Source organism: Scaptodrosophila lebanonensis, unplaced genomic scaffold (assembly GCF_003285725.1).
Source record: "Scaptodrosophila lebanonensis strain 11010-0011.00,11010-0021.00 unplaced genomic scaffold, SlebRS2 tig00000080-arrow-pilon, whole genome shotgun sequence".
NCBI classification, from domain to species: Eukaryota; Metazoa; Arthropoda; class Insecta; order Diptera; family Drosophilidae; genus Scaptodrosophila; species Scaptodrosophila lebanonensis.
Genome location: NW_022060561.1, coordinates 3,867,060 through 3,881,632, shown reverse-complemented (window position 1 = coordinate 3,881,632; position 14,573 = coordinate 3,867,060). Strand labels below are relative to the sequence as shown.

The 14,573-nt window shown below is 41.6% G+C and overlaps 4 protein-coding genes across 5 annotated transcripts; 2 read left to right on the top strand and 2 right to left on the bottom strand.

The window, feature by feature from the left end:
* Positions 1 to 993: 993 nt before the first annotated feature.
* LOC115626176 (sodium/potassium-transporting ATPase subunit alpha) lies at positions 994 to 4,478 on the top strand. The gene is made up of 5 exons (XM_030521451.1): positions 994 to 1,207; positions 1,271 to 3,621; positions 3,731 to 3,905; positions 3,962 to 4,194; positions 4,258 to 4,478. The coding sequence occupies exons 1-5, from the start codon at positions 1,067 to 1,069 to the stop codon at positions 4,376 to 4,378; spliced, it is 3,021 nt and encodes a 1,006-aa protein (XP_030377311.1). The 5' UTR covers positions 994 to 1,066; the 3' UTR covers positions 4,379 to 4,478.
* Positions 4,479 to 5,863: 1,385 nt separating this feature from the next.
* Positions 5,864 to 12,464, top strand: LOC115625895 (insulin receptor-related protein). Of its 2 annotated transcripts, XM_030521122.1 has the most exons (8): positions 5,864 to 5,961; positions 7,570 to 8,364; positions 9,161 to 9,241; positions 9,298 to 9,464; positions 9,534 to 9,650; positions 9,713 to 10,066; positions 10,583 to 10,886; positions 10,946 to 12,464. In XM_030521122.1, the coding sequence occupies exons 2-8, from the start codon at positions 7,951 to 7,953 to the stop codon at positions 12,431 to 12,433; spliced, it is 2,925 nt and encodes a 974-aa protein (XP_030376982.1). In that variant the 5' UTR covers positions 5,864 to 5,961; positions 7,570 to 7,950; the 3' UTR covers positions 12,434 to 12,464. The 2 variants fall into 2 exon arrangements, with proteins under 2 accessions (XP_030376982.1, XP_030376983.1); XM_030521123.1 differs by lacking the exons at positions 5,864 to 5,961; positions 7,570 to 8,364; positions 9,161 to 9,241; positions 9,298 to 9,464 and having other exon boundaries at positions 9,702 to 10,066.
* LOC115625896 lies at positions 5,874 to 12,794 on the bottom strand. Its single transcript, XM_030521124.1, has 2 exons — positions 12,460 to 12,794; positions 5,874 to 6,116 (listed from the first exon to the last, which is right to left on the bottom strand). Exon 1 carries the CDS (start codon positions 12,697 to 12,699, stop codon positions 12,484 to 12,486), a length of 216 nt encoding a protein of 71 aa, XP_030376984.1. The 5' UTR covers positions 12,700 to 12,794; the 3' UTR covers positions 5,874 to 6,116; positions 12,460 to 12,483.
* Positions 12,795 to 13,263: 469 nt separating this feature from the next.
* LOC115625989 (tRNA-dihydrouridine(20a/20b) synthase [NAD(P)+]-like) lies at positions 13,264 to 14,573 on the bottom strand. The gene has a single exon (XM_030521235.1). It carries the CDS (start codon positions 14,538 to 14,540, stop codon positions 13,329 to 13,331), a length of 1,212 nt encoding a protein of 403 aa, XP_030377095.1. The 5' UTR covers positions 14,541 to 14,573; the 3' UTR covers positions 13,264 to 13,328.

The window sequence follows — 14,573 nt, the reverse complement described above, 5'->3', positions numbered from 1 at the left end:
CAATCAATGCTCCTACTACCACATGGGGCTACTCTACCTCACTAATTTCTGAATGTCCCCGTTTCCTTTCCTCACACACATTTCTACTTCTAACTTGGTCAAGTCACTACAACAACCAAAACCACTATTTCCATTAAGCTTCCCCTTGCACGCCTCACCACACCGTCCTGCTGAGGAAGATGGCTCTTTATGCCATTAGTTGGCAAACATTTTTCAAAGTTATTGCTGACATGCTGACGACCTTTATCGCTTCTTTTAACAGCCACATATTCGGCATTCGCTTTAAATTCTTTACATTTTTCAAATATTTCGTCTCTTGTTTTCAGTCAATAAAAGTTCCAAATAACAAGCATCGCCCGGAGAATTTTAACGCATGGGATCCACACAAATGTCAGTGTGCACTGGAGCTGTGCGTGATTGCGTGCGTGATGGTTCGTGAAATTCTTAAGGACCTTGCAACTCTTCTCAAATTTATAAGAAATTATAAAATCATTTCACTAACATAGTTGTGTAAAGTAGTTTAAAATTTCTACGCAATTGAGAAAAAATAATCTGTAAAACAAAAAACAGATTTAAATCATAATATTACCTGTACCCCCCATGCCATCTAACTAAAATGTTTTGTAAGCTAGAAAAGATTTTCACATTTTACAAAAATTAGAAAAAATCATAGAATACAAATAAAAAGAAATGCATTTTTAGTGCTTAACTGTTAAGACTAGAAAAGGTCTACGAATTAGGAGCTTTCAATTATAATTAAAATAAAAAATGGAAGAAAAATGTTAATTTCATGAAAACGATTTTATGTAATTAATACAAGTATATTTACTTGTATGCTGACTAATAGGACCTGCTTACAGTTAAAAGCTAGAACCAACAATTTCATATCATAATGATCTTAAAAATGTGAACAAAGGAAGGAAGTCCATCCAAGTCTTCTTAAAATGCTCTATAATATCAATGAATGTCCATCAGCTATGCCTTGATTTGTCAAATTCTGATCATAAAAACTATATATACGAGTATATTTGTTTACATTTCAAGTAAAATTTGAAGCTCTTGCAAAATGGCAAAGGACAAGGATAAGGACAAGAAAGGCAATAAAGGGAAGAAGGATATACAGGCGTTTAAGAAGGATGTCGAAACCGATAACCACAAGATACCGGTGGAAGAACTGCTGGCTCGTCTGCAAACCGATCAGTTTAATGTAAGTAAAATCCTGTTCCATTCAGTCGTACCCAAAAGATATCCTTCATCCGAATTAAATTAGGGTCTATCGCATGCGGCCGCAAAACTTAAATTAGAAGTAGATGGTCCCAATATGTTGACGCCACCGCCAGTAACGCCCCAATGGGTAATTTTTCTAAAGAACATGTTTGGAGGGTTCGCCATGCTGCTCTGGGTCGGTTCAGCGCTCTGTTTCACGGCCTACATCATACAGCTTTTCACGCAACACGAGCCGTCCGATGATAACCTCTATTTGGGCATAGCGCTCTTCGCTGTGGTGGTCATAACCGGCCTGTTCTCGTATTTTCAACAGCACAAATCATCGGCCATTATGGACTCTTTCAAGAGCATGGTGCCGCAATATGCGACGGTAATTCGCGGCGGCGAGATCAATACGATATCCGCCGAAGATCTGGTCATTGGAGATATTGTTGAGGTTAAGTTCGGAGATCGTGTGCCCGCCGATATTCGCATATTGGAGGCACATGGCCTCAAGGTGGACAATTCATCGCTGACGGGAGAGTCTGAGCCTCAGGTGCGTAACACCGAATACACGCACGATAATCCGCTAGAGACCAAGAATCTGGCCTTCTTCTCGACCAACGTCCTGGAGGGTACTTGTCGGGGTGTGGTCATTGCCGTAGGTGATAATACAGTGATGGGCCGCATTGCCAATTTGGCTGCCGGCCTGGAGGAGGTGCAGTCGCCCATATCTCGGGAAATCGCACATTTTATACGTATTATCACTATCTTTGCTATAATTCTGGGCTTCACCTTTTTCGTCATTGCCATGATGTTGGGTTATGCCTTTTTGGATGCGGCCATCTTCCTTATTGGCATTATAGTGGCCAATGTGCCGGAGGGTCTATTGGCTACGGTGACGGTTTGCCTGACTTTGACGGCCAAACGCATGGCCTCTAAGAATTGTCTGGTGAAGAATCTGGAGGCTGTTGAAACGCTTGGCTCCACCTCCACCATCTGCTCCGACAAAACGGGAACTCTAACACAGAACCGCATGACGGTGGCGCATTTATGGTTCGATCGGGAAATTGTCGAGTCTGATACAACAGAAGGCTTTCGTGGCTCTCTGTTCAAACAGACCGATCCCAGTTTCAGCGCGTTGTTACTCTGCGCCACCTTATGCAATGTGGCCGAGTTTAAGGGCGGACAGGAAGATGTGCACATCACCAAGAAGGAAGTGAACGGTAATGCCTCAGAGGCGGCGCTGCTTAAATTCGCTGAGACCGTATATGGTGGTGTCGGACCGGTCCGTCGCAGATACTTTAAGCTAACAGAGATACCCTTCAACTCGACCGAAAAATATCAGGTATCGGTGCATGAAATGGAAACGGATGATTCGTACTTCGTGGTTGAAATGAAGGGAGCACCGGAACGTATTCTAGATCGCTGCTCAACCATTATAATAAATGGCGAGACTGTGCCACTAACGGACAAGCTTAAGGACGAATTCGAGACGGCCTACATGGAAATGGGTGGCATGGGTGAGCGTGTGCTGGGATTTGCCGATCTCCATCTACCCAAAGCTTATTTTCCACAATCCTATGAATTTGACGCCGAACCCCCGAACTTTCCATTGACAAAGCTACGGTTCTTGGGTCTCATCTCACTGATTGATCCTCCGCGTGCCGCCGTCCCCGATGCAGTGTCCAAGTGCCGTTCGGCCGGTGTGCGGGTCATTATGGTAACTGGTGATCATCCCATAACAGCAAAGGCAATAGCACGCAGCGTCGGCATCATTACGAAGCCAACAGCCGAGGATTTGGCTAAACAGCGCGGCGTACCCATAACTGCGGTGGATCCGCGCGATGCTACTGCTATTGTGGTGCATGGCGGTGAATTGCGCGAAATGAAGGCCGAGGATCTCGATTCAGTCATTTACTTTCACAACGAGATTGTGTTTGCGCGCACCTCGCCCCAGCAGAAGCTGATCATTGTCGAGGCATGCCAGCGTAGGGGCGAAATAGTCGCTGTCACGGGTGACGGAGTGAACGATTCGCCGGCGCTTAAGCGGGCCGATATTGGTGTGGCGATGGGCATTGCTGGCTCGGATGTGTCCAAGCAAGCGGCTGATATGATCCTTCTGGACGACAACTTCGCGAGTATTGTGGTGGGCATTGAGGAGGGACGTCTTATATTCGATAATCTAAAGAAGTCCATCGCCTACACACTCACCTCGAATCTGCCCGAAATCACGCCATTCCTTCTTTTCATGACCTTCGATATTCCACTGGCTCTAGGTACAATTGCCATTTTGTGCATTGACATTGGAACGGACATGATGCCGGCCATATCGCTGGCCTACGAAAAGGCTGAGTCGGATATTATGAAGCGCATGCCAAGAGATCCCTTTGAGGACAGATTGGTGAACAAAAAGTACGAATTGCATTTTTTTCAATCCATCCTTTATTTTTCTTATAGAATTACATTGAGTTTAGAGGGCTTCCGTTTTACTAAAATACAAATTTTGTCATATCATTCGCAGACTTATTCTGATGGCCTACTTGCAAATCGGCGTCATTCAAACCGTTGCCTGCTTCTTCACATTTTTTGCCATTATGGCAGAGCATGGTTTTCCCCCGAGGCGACTGTTGGGTATTCGACACGACTGGGACTCGAAGGATGTGGATGACTTGTTAGATGGCTTTGGGCAAGAATGGGTAACAACGCCGTTCTTAAAAGCTAACTAATATCAATAAATGACCCCTCGCCACAGACATATCGAGAGCGTAAAGAGCTGGAGTACACTGCCAGCACGGGCTTTTTTGTCTCCATTGTGGTGACCCAGTGGTGTGATCTGATCATTTGCAAGACCCGCCGTAACTCCATTGTACAGCAGGGCATGACTAACCATGTCTTAAATTGTTCATTAATCGTCGAAACCGTCATTGCCCTACTTATTTGCTATGCGCCTGGAATGAAGACGGCTCTGCGGATGTATCCTGTTAAGTATGTATTGGTCGATCGACCAATATCACAATTCAGCTCCTTCTGAACTCTATAAAATTTTAGGGCTATTTGGTGGACCTATGCATTTCCATTTGGAATTCTCATTATTCTATTCGATGAAGGCCGTCGTTATCTCATTCGTCGTTCTCCTGGTGGCTGGGTGGAGCAGGAAACATACTACTAACAAATTTTCCATATAATCGGTGTATTATCAACTGTTCAAAAATTGCTGTGAATATTTCTGCGTCGAAAAAATCGATAAATAAAATAAGGAAACAAACTTATTTATGAGTTACGTCAGAATTTTCATACTCCTACAGACTTTAATCTGCCAAACCCAAACTTTATTTAAATAATTGAAAGCCCAATCTTCAAAAATTACTTACGTAATTTCTTTTGATACTTCATATATGTAAGTAGTTGAAAGCTTTTCTTCTACATACTACATACATCATAATACCAAATGAGAGAGCAATAATCGTGCCTGTATTTCTCAATTGAAAATATAATGTAAAAAATCTATCAACAGCTATTTATAATAATGACACCATATATGGTTTTTGAATAAACTTGGCCTGCATATGGATGAGACAAGACTATATGCCAAATGTGGTGTCTCTAGCTGTTACGGGTCAAAAGTTCTTGACGTTCATACAGACAAACAGGCTGAGCAGCGGATACGCAACCAATAGAATTACAATGAATCGGTCGAGGTATGTTCTGCTTCTTACATAAATAAAAGGCTTACTCTTAATAGCATACACTCTTCCTTTTATCTTTTGGCTAAAGTGCATACAAAGTGTCATAAGTTGTTTGGCAAATATGTGCAAGTCGTTTTCTTAAAGTGGTAATAGCGTTTAAAGCCATATCATAAACATTTTCACCTCACTGTGCCAATTGCCGCCAACATTGTTGAGATATTTTTCGTTCTTTTATTTTGTTTGCGCTCCGCTTGTTAAAGTTAATCGCCACTTGGTCTCTGTTACGTGCGGCATGGGAATTCTGGATGGATTTCTTTTCTACGACTGTGTGTGAGTGTGTGTGTGTGTTGGGTATCATAACATGTGGTTAATTGGAGTCGTCAGCTGTTTTTATGAGCCATTTGCGGCTGCGCGCAGATCAGCTGGTTGTTGGGCCGGCCTGCCGCTCAGCTGCCAGAAAATTGTGTGTCGAGCCGGCCGGCATCGTAAAATTGCACACTGAGAGAAACTATTTCACTTGACCATCAAATTTAAAGTGAATCCATCACTCAATCAGACGTTGGTTATGTAACCAACCATGGACGTCAAAGCTCACGACAATTAACTCGACCGCGAGTAAAATCAAACGCTCTTTTAATTAATTTATTACTTGCGGCCGACAATGCTCGAGATGTGGATGCTGTAATATGTCAAAGGGCCCCGCACAGTGTAGAATGGCTGTTCGAAACATTAAATGAAAAATCAATTTGTTTGCTTGCGCAGAGATATTTTATTGGCCGACGACGATCGCCCCAGCTTGCCAGTCCAGTCAGCATTTGGTCGTCGAGGCGTTGAGTTCGTTGCATTCGTCCGACTATTTTGGCAGATACTTCTGCTTCCGATTCTTCCGCTTTTTCTTAATTAAACGTACACAGACGCACGTACATACGAGTATAACAACAACCTATGAATTCTTGCTAAATAACAACAAATGCGGAATTAATTAATAACATTTCTATATTTGTATATAATGTACGATAGCTTAGACTATATAGCTTCAATCAGTCAGAGTTTTACAATTAAATTGGTAATTGGTAATTTATAATTCTCCATTTCATTTTTTTTTTAAGAATTACTACACATTGAGTGAAATTATAAAATTGTAATATCAGTGCTACTTGTGCTCGGTTTTATTTATCATTTTGAATTCGGCGCGTCTTTGTCCTTAAAGATCCTGAGAAGCTGTAAAGATAAAAAGTGCACAAAAGTAATCAAATTAAAAACAGAAAAGAAGAAGAATTAATAACAACACTTTGGTTAAACAGATTTTTTGTATCTAACCTAAACGTTTATTTAAAATAAATAAAAAATGTAATATAAAAAAATAAAAGCTATTTGAGCAAAAAGAAAACCAAAATTAAAAACATACATTAAAGCGTTTCAAAATAATAAAAAAAAAAATGTTAAATGTAAACAAAATATATGCTTCATAAAATAAAAAAGTAAAGTTTATCAATTAGTTGAACACTATTGGAGCAAAAAAAGTAATAATAATTTAAATAACTTTAAAAACAGTTCTTTTTTTTCTTAACGAAAAAATGTTTTCGATTTCGCAAAGAAATGTTAAATCTATATACACATATTATAAATATATCATAAAAGAAGTTTTTAAGAAAATTGGACTTTGAAAACCTTTACAAAATTTAATGATTTTAATAGCTTTTAAAATTATTCTTGGCATTCATAAGTTGTGGCAAGTACCCACAAAAATAAAGCAACAAATTAAAAATAAAGTAACAATTTTAAGAACAGTTCCGTGTATTCAATAAACATAATCAATGCTTTGATAATAAATAAATTAATAACTTCCAAATCAATTTGAAAAAACATATATTTGAAAAATATTGAAAACAATTTTAAAAAAATAAACCTTTGTAAAAATAAACAAAAAATACTTGAAATTGTTATGATCTGCTTCAACTTAAAGTTTTGTAATTTTTGTTAAATACAAAATGTGCTGACATACAATTTTTTCTGTGAAATGTTGCATCTTAAAAAAAAATTGAATTCCAACCTTCTTAAATTTAAATGGATTTATTTTGCCAAAGAAGCTAGATTTCACAATATTATAGTTACTTCCATAATTTGCAATCTCAAAACTAAACTCATTTTTTATAAATTCTTTTATATTTTATTGTTTTCTCTGAAAATGTAAAGCTCCCATATGATTCAGTCATCCTTTTTGTTTTTGTCCTATCTCCTTGCCAAGCATCTTCAAAGATATGTCTGTACATACAAGTATACATATATGTCTGTATAGCGGTAAACAGTAAAATGCCAAATAAACAAATGAAAACGAAAATGGTGCTTATCTTAAGCTCGCATTACAATTGGGCATGCGAGTCAAAGTCGCCTACGGACGGGATAGTAGTGGTATATGCGTAATAATTAAATTATTAAAACAATGTGAATCAAACGGAACCAGCATTTAAAAAAATAGACAAATAAATAATAATAAAAAAAAACACGAATTTAAAGGCTTTTGGATTGTTTCTTAATTTGTACTTTTTAATATTTGTTTAAAATTATGCATGTTTTTCGTATTTTATTACAAATCAAAACCAAACGCAGGAATACCAATAATAATAATAATACGACAAAATTTATTCTGTTTATTTATTTGCAATCTCAATAGCTAAGCAAAATTGAGGACAACAAGAAAAAAGAAATAATTAACATAAACCCTTTGCACTTGCGCGATTTTTCGCTGTATGTTTAGATATGTACAAATGTATGTATGTGCGCGTGTGTTTGTTGTGTGTGAAATATAAACGTGAAAATGTCATAAATAGCGACTAATCGCGTCGTTTCATCGATTGCCGTTGCTGCTGACCAACGCGTTAATTGGGCTCAACGAAGAGCGCAAAACTAGTGAAATACACATAAGAAAATAACTGTATATCTTAAAACAATGCTGAAAAGACGTCGATGCAAGCAACTACAAGAACAACAGCAACAAAAACAACAGCAGCTACAATAAGCTGCACGTAAGAAACCAAATTGAACCATCAGCAACATGTTGCTTAACCGCCTCATGTTGCTGGCGCTGCTGGCATCATTGTTGCCGCAACAGGGCGCCTTTGAAAATCAAACCCGAACGGTAAATCCAAACCTCCCCGCAAGGCTGACACACCACAAGGAGTGCACTAGCATCGACATACGCAACGATTGCGACAAAATGGAACTGCTGGAAAATTGCACCATCGTTACGGGCTACGTGATGATCACATTGGTGTTCAAAGAGAAACAATGCAACTTTTCGGCCTACAGCTTTCCGATGCTGCGCGAAGTAACGGACTTTATGATCTTCACCGAAGTGCGGGGCTTGGTGCGCATCAGGGACTTGTTTCCCAACCTAACTGTGATACGTGGTCGTCGCCTATTCCTCAACTATGCTCTGGGCATCACCAATATGCAGGATCTGCAACTGGTGAGTAAGTGGAAATGTCAACACAAGCTAGAAAAAAAAACATTTCCAAGAAATTTGTGGATTTTTATAGAAGTCGTATTTTAATAAATATTGTTGTAGCTTAAAGTGGGGCGATGTACCGATAGATACCATCCAAAATTTCTCTTTTTATACCCAGTACCCGTAGGGTAAAAAGGGTATATTAGGTTTGTGCAAAGTATGTAACATACAGAAGGAAGCATCTCCGACCCCAAAAAGTATATATATTCTTGATCAGCATGACGAGAGAAATCGATCTAGACATGTCCGTCCGTCTGTCCGTCCGTCTGGATGAACGCGAGGATCTCAGAAACTATAAAAGCTAGAATAACCAAAGTTGGCATCCAGATTCTCCTAGGTCCGAGTAAGGACGAGTTTATTATTTTTTTTTTAATCCCCCCCCCCCCCCCCCCCTTCTCCCGCTGCAGAATTTCGTCAATAGCGTCCACATTTCAAATGCTACCTAAACAAAACTTTGCACACATAATTTATATATAATTGTCTACTGTTGTTCAAAATTTTCAATTCGGTCAATTCTAAGAAAAGTTATTAGCGAAACAAATTCTCTCCAGTACAACCCCCCCAAACTGCAGCAACAAGTTCGCTCTTCTTCTTCCTCTTTTTGCTGCTGCTATGGGCGCATATAACTCAGTGACGGAAGTTTACCTGGGTACAGGGTATTAAACTGTCGGGCTTGGTCGACTGTAGCGTTCTCTCTTGTTAAATATATAAATTAAAATCCTAAAAGAATAAATTATTTCACTATTTTTACTTGCAGTTAGAGTTCCAGTCTCTGGTAGCCATACAGCAAGGTCATGTCTACATTGGGAACTGTCCCAAGCTTTGTCAAACGGAGGGTGTAAGTCGTTCGAATGTTTAAATTCTTTAATTTCTAAAGATTTCCCATATGCGTAGATTAACTGGGATCGCCTAACACTGACCCCGGGGGAGAATCATATTATGCTTGACGGAAATAATTGTACGGAGGTCGCTGAGTGCAAGGACTGCCCCTCACGCTACTGTTGGTCGAATTCTCAATGCCAGCGCTTAGAAAACGACAATTTAAGCGACCAAAATGGAGGGTGAGTTTATAACATTGGAAATATTTGAATTCCTGCTTATTAGTTCTTCATTTGGTTGCTTATGAATAGGATTCAGTGCCACGATCAATGCTTGGGCGGTTGCTACAACGTTACTGCCGCTGATTGTGTGACATGTCGAGGACTCAGCGATGATGGGGTCTGTGTAGAGAGTTGTCCCCCTCATAAGTAAGTCGGTTCTAGTATACGATTGGCTCTAGGCGTTTGAATGCCATCTAGTTTTCGTTCAGATACACCATGGAGCAATATAATCGCTGTTATACGCGGGATCAGTGTGTGGGCCACCATGGTCATTATACCTTTGGCTTTGACTGCGTACCCTTCTGTCCCAGTGGCTACAAAATTAATTCCCAGCTCGACTGTGTTCGCTGCAGTCCCAACGAACCGTGTATTAGTGTTTGCACCCCAGATTTACAAAACGAGGCGTTCATCGTCTATAACTTGGCCGATGCCCACGAGCTTTACGGCTGCCAAATTCTGAACAGTAGTCTGGTTTTCACCATACGCAACAAGGTCCAGGAAAAGCAATTGGCGCACAGCTTATCCACAATTCGTGAAATACGAGGACATCTTAAGATCTACCGGTAAGTACATTACTCAAATGTAGGTGAAACAAGAGAGAACGCTACAGTCGAGCGAATCCGACAGTGTAATACCCTGTACCCAGACAAATTTCCGGGACTGAGGTATATGCGCCATAACAGAAGAAAAAAGAAGAAGAGCGAACTTGATGCTACCGTTTGTAGGCGTAGTACTGGTTTTCTTAGTTTTCTTAGAATTGAACGATTCGGATGAAATTAAAAAAAAAACCTATAGAATTTTATATAGATTTTGTGTGGTTTGGTTAATGTAGCTTTTGAAATGTGGACAGTATTTAAAAAATTCTGTAGCGTGGGAAGGGGGGAAAATTCCAAAAAATAAAATAAACTCATAATTTCTCGGACCTAGCAGAATCTGGATACCAACTTTGGTTATTCCAGCTTTTATAGTTTCTGAGATCCTTGCGTTCATCCAGACAGACGGACGGACATGTATAGATCGATTCGTCTCGTCAATCGTTATCGTTCGTTATCCGCAGTAAGGGTTCCATGCTTTTGCAGGTCCTCGCAGCTTACTAGTCTGCAATTTCTGAAGAATATACAGCGTATACACGGCGATCCTCTAGAGAATAAATACTACGCTCTCGTACTCTATGACAATAAAGAAATTCGGGAGCTGTGGACGCCAGATGCGGAGCTGGAATTTTTAAATGGAGGCATGTATATGCATCGAAATAATAAATTGTGCAATCGACACATGCGTGAGTTTCAGGCACAAGTCATACACGATAAGACGTTGGATTCGCTGCAGACTAACGATCAGGAGGTCCTGTGTGGTCCAGCAAAGTTGCTGCTGAATGTACACGTAAGTAAAGATTTTCAGCAGCATACAGCATTGACCATTAATTGACAGAAATCTTTCAGGTGCGTTCCCATCGTATGGTGCAGCTTAGTTGGCTTAAGTCGCAGACCAGCGTGGAACTGGAGTTGATCTATCGACCAGTGGCAGAGGGTCAAATCTATCCCGAGCAAAGTGAGCTGGAAGCGCCAATCTGCACGCGCATCAATTGGCAGCGTCGTCTGCTCTTTCCGGAGCAGCTCCTCGACAATGGCACGCATTACAACTATCAGCTGGACCGTCTGACGTCGGACACACGTTATGCGCTGCTGCTGCGCACCTTTGGTGGCGAATTTAAACGGGAGGCGCGCAGTGATTTGACTTTTGTGCGTACCCAGAAGGACATACCAGAGCCACCGCAACTGCAGTTAAGCAAAAAAACTGACAACAGCCTGACGCTGTTACTAAGTGGCAGCGGGAATAGCTCACTGGATTACTATGAGTTAAGGATCTATGAACTGGCCGATGATGCCGCGTACATTGATGAGCGTGATTATTGCAAGCAGCCGGCTGTATTGTTACAGGACATGGATGGCGACGAGTGGAGTACGCCTGTAGAGGACTATGACGATTGCTGTTCCCATCAGCAGGAGCTCAGCGATGATCGTCGTTTTATCGAGGACATGCGATCGCAATATCGCTGCAGTTTGGATGAGCCCACCAACTGCGAATTGTGGCAACAGCCAAAGGATTCAATACAACTTCATCTGTCTGGCAATACAACGACGCATATACTCCATGATCTGAAGCGCTATCATCTATACTCGCTCCAGCTTCGGGCCTGCAATGAACTTGGCTGCAGCAGCCACACAACGCTTAACGAGCGCACCAACTACACTCTGGGCGGGGACTTTTTGCCCGACCTCAGTGCCTGTCGCGTGCCCAGCACAGATGAGTACATTGTGCGTTTTAACGACCCTGTACAGCCCAATGGGGTTATTCTCTCCTATGTTCTGCATTATCGTAACATATTGTCGGATTCGGGTACGGTTATGGAAAGCCATGTCAATTGTTTAACGCGACGGGCGCATGCTGCGGCGGATTTTGAGCATGTGGCGCTGCTTAATATGACGTTTAATCAGTGCGCCGTGCGCGTCCATTCTCTTGCCGGGGATGTGTTGACGCCATTTGTGCCTATCAATTGGTGTGATGAGGAACAGCGCAGCACGCACAGGCCGCACGCCCACTCCACGACAACAGAGCAGGCGCTTACCAATAAAACTAACTCTGGTGTGGCCAGCACCGTTACTTCACCCACAACTACAGCCTCGCATGCGCGCGGTATAAGCTTCTTCGTCGTTTGCTTTCTTTTTGGCTGCCTCGCCACCATGCTTTGGGTCATGTATAAGCGTCGTTGCTGGCGCAAGTTGCCAGGACTAAGACATTATGTGCCCGTCCGGGAGCAATGGCTGCGTGAGCGACAGCAAACGGAGGATCGTGAAATATTGGTCGATGGCTTTGAAACGGTGCGGTTTCACAACAACAACAACAGTAACAACGCCGATGCATATTAATGAACATATTGCTATTTAAAACTTACCTGAATTCCGAACGCTCTTTTTGTTTATGTGGATGAGGAGCTGGGCTTCGGGGTTGTGGCGCCCGCACCCTCCAACAAAATAGTCGGCACACTGCTCGATGGCTGAACATCGCTGTCCGATGTGGGCGTATGTGGAGTCATTTGTTGTTGGCGCGCCAAAACACGCTCCAATTTTGCTTGCTCGTACTCCTTGAGCTCGGAGAGCTTAATCGTAATTGTTTGAAGCTCGCGACGACGCATTTTCAATTTTTTCTTTAGTTCGAATTACGTTCTCAGCCTACAAGTGTCGAAAAGTGCTACCACTTTAAAAAGCGGCTTTTTTTTTTCATTTAAATATATGGCAGCGCAGCTTGTTTACTTTTTGATTAGAGAAATCTAGTTCACTATATATTAGTTCTTATTCCAATGAACGAACTAGTCGTTCATTCGGTTTGTTTATTCGTTGGTTGAGTTCACTTATAGTTAATGGATTTGTTCTGCTCTTCAAGATGAGAGTTTTCATTTATATATAAGTGGAGTATTTTTCTATGTTTTAGCAATTGTTAAAGGTTGGTAGAATTTTTAAAAATATTTAAAACAGCAAAAACAGTTCTTGCAGAAGAAACTATTTGGCTAGAAACCAAATAGAAATAGTAGAAGAATTTAGTTCTTTATACCTAAAGCTATGGATAGATGTATTATCGTGCGCGATCCACCTTCAGATTTACAATCGGAATAATTTAAGACACACTCATTGGAACTAGTCCGAACCGATCTAATTCCACTTATTAGTAATTACGTTAGTTTGAAAATTAGAAATATAAATTCGTGTGGCCATTGATAGAGAAAACCAATAATTAAAAAATGTTTATTATTAACAATAATTACAGTCAATACAAATCACCAAAAAGTCCGCCTAGCTCCAAATCATCAACTTTTTCACAGGACAACTGTTGCGCTTTGAATTCATTGAAGAATTTGCCGTCGGTTTTTGCATTCCAGATATTCTCGGCCGCCTCTGTGGCAATGTGCCTAGCATGTTTGGGCGGTATAAAGTGTGTATATGTACAGTTTGAATAAATATCTGGCCTGCACCCACTGCTGCTGGGTGTCACATCGTAATGCTTGGCCAGGAAAGCGTAGACTTCTTCCTTGGTGCTCAGGCTATTAAATTGCATGCGCTGCGCTCGTTTCATTCTACTGCTCCACATGAACGTAAGGTGATGATGAAAGCACTGGAAGTGCAAATTTTTGCCTGCAGCGGAATCAATATCTAGCCACTGTTGCATACACTCGGCTGGAGTAAGCACTTCATCAGGATACTTGCTGTTAAAGAGTGCCGGATTGGCTAGCAGTCCCCTGGCGGCCATTACACCGCCTGCCTGTGTTTGTTCGTACAGCTCGCACGCATCTCGCCAGCTCTCCACATTGCCATTAACGATCAGTGGGATTTGCAACGATTTTTGCACTTCAGCCATGGCATTCACATTGAGCGTATCCTTTGAATGCTTCTGCGCCTGTGTCCGCCCGTGCAGCGTAAGAAATGTCACACCGCAGTGCTCAAGCTGTTGTGCTAAATCGATGGTCCTGCGCACAGATGTCTCTTCATCTGACCCACTCAACAGTCGCATTTTTACCGAAATGCTAAATTTTGTGGGCAGCGTCCGTCGTACGCATTGCACTACTTCACGCAACAGCTCTGGTTGGCGTAACAGACCACAACCATAGCCCTTCGAAATGGCCCAACTCTGTGGACAACCGCAGTTCAAGTCTATACCGTCGCAGTATGGATATATAAGCTGAGCTGCCGTGACGAATTCCTGTGCATCCTTGGCCGCAAACTGGGCAATTAACGGCTGATCATCCTCTGGGCTTGTGGTGAATTCGTTTTGTCGCGCCTTCTCACTATTATTAAACGATTCCGCAATGATCATTGGAGTAAAAGCCAGCTGTACTCCATTTCTTCTCACTAATTTGCGAAACTCCAGCTTGGAATAGCGAACCATGGGTGCACTAACGCGTAAAAATCGTGGATTCGTTGCCCGTGCTTCCACAAAAAGGATCGGAATGTCCTGATGTGGCCGACGCTCCGACAGGTGCATGGTAGTCTTTGAATTATTTTGTTTATGGTTTCT

Bases quoted from the DNA above. Each gene is read 5' to 3' on its own strand.
- LOC115625895 (XM_030521122.1), top strand. From the start codon at position 7,951: ATGTTGCTTAACCGCCTCATGTTGCTGGCGCTGCTGGCATCATTGTTG. The intron at 8,365-9,160 runs GTGAGTAAGTGG...TTTTACTTGCAG, and splicing joins ATATGCAGGATCTGCAACTG to TTAGAGTTCCAGTCTCTGGT. The intron at 9,651-9,712 runs GTAAGTCGGTTC...GTTTTCGTTCAG, and splicing joins GAGAGTTGTCCCCCTCATAA to ATACACCATGGAGCAATATA.
- LOC115625989 (XM_030521235.1), bottom strand. From the start codon at position 14,540: ATGCACCTGTCGGAGCGTCGGCCACATCAGGACATTCCGATCCTTTTT.
- LOC115625896 (XM_030521124.1), bottom strand. From the start codon at position 12,699: ATGCGTCGTCGCGAGCTTCAAACAATTACGATTAAGCTCTCCGAGCTC.
- LOC115626176 (XM_030521451.1), top strand. From the start codon at position 1,067: ATGGCAAAGGACAAGGATAAGGACAAGAAAGGCAATAAAGGGAAGAAG. The intron at 3,622-3,730 runs GTACGAATTGCA...TATCATTCGCAG, and splicing joins GACAGATTGGTGAACAAAAA to ACTTATTCTGATGGCCTACT. The intron at 4,195-4,257 runs GTATGTATTGGT...ATAAAATTTTAG, and splicing joins CTGCGGATGTATCCTGTTAA to GGCTATTTGGTGGACCTATG.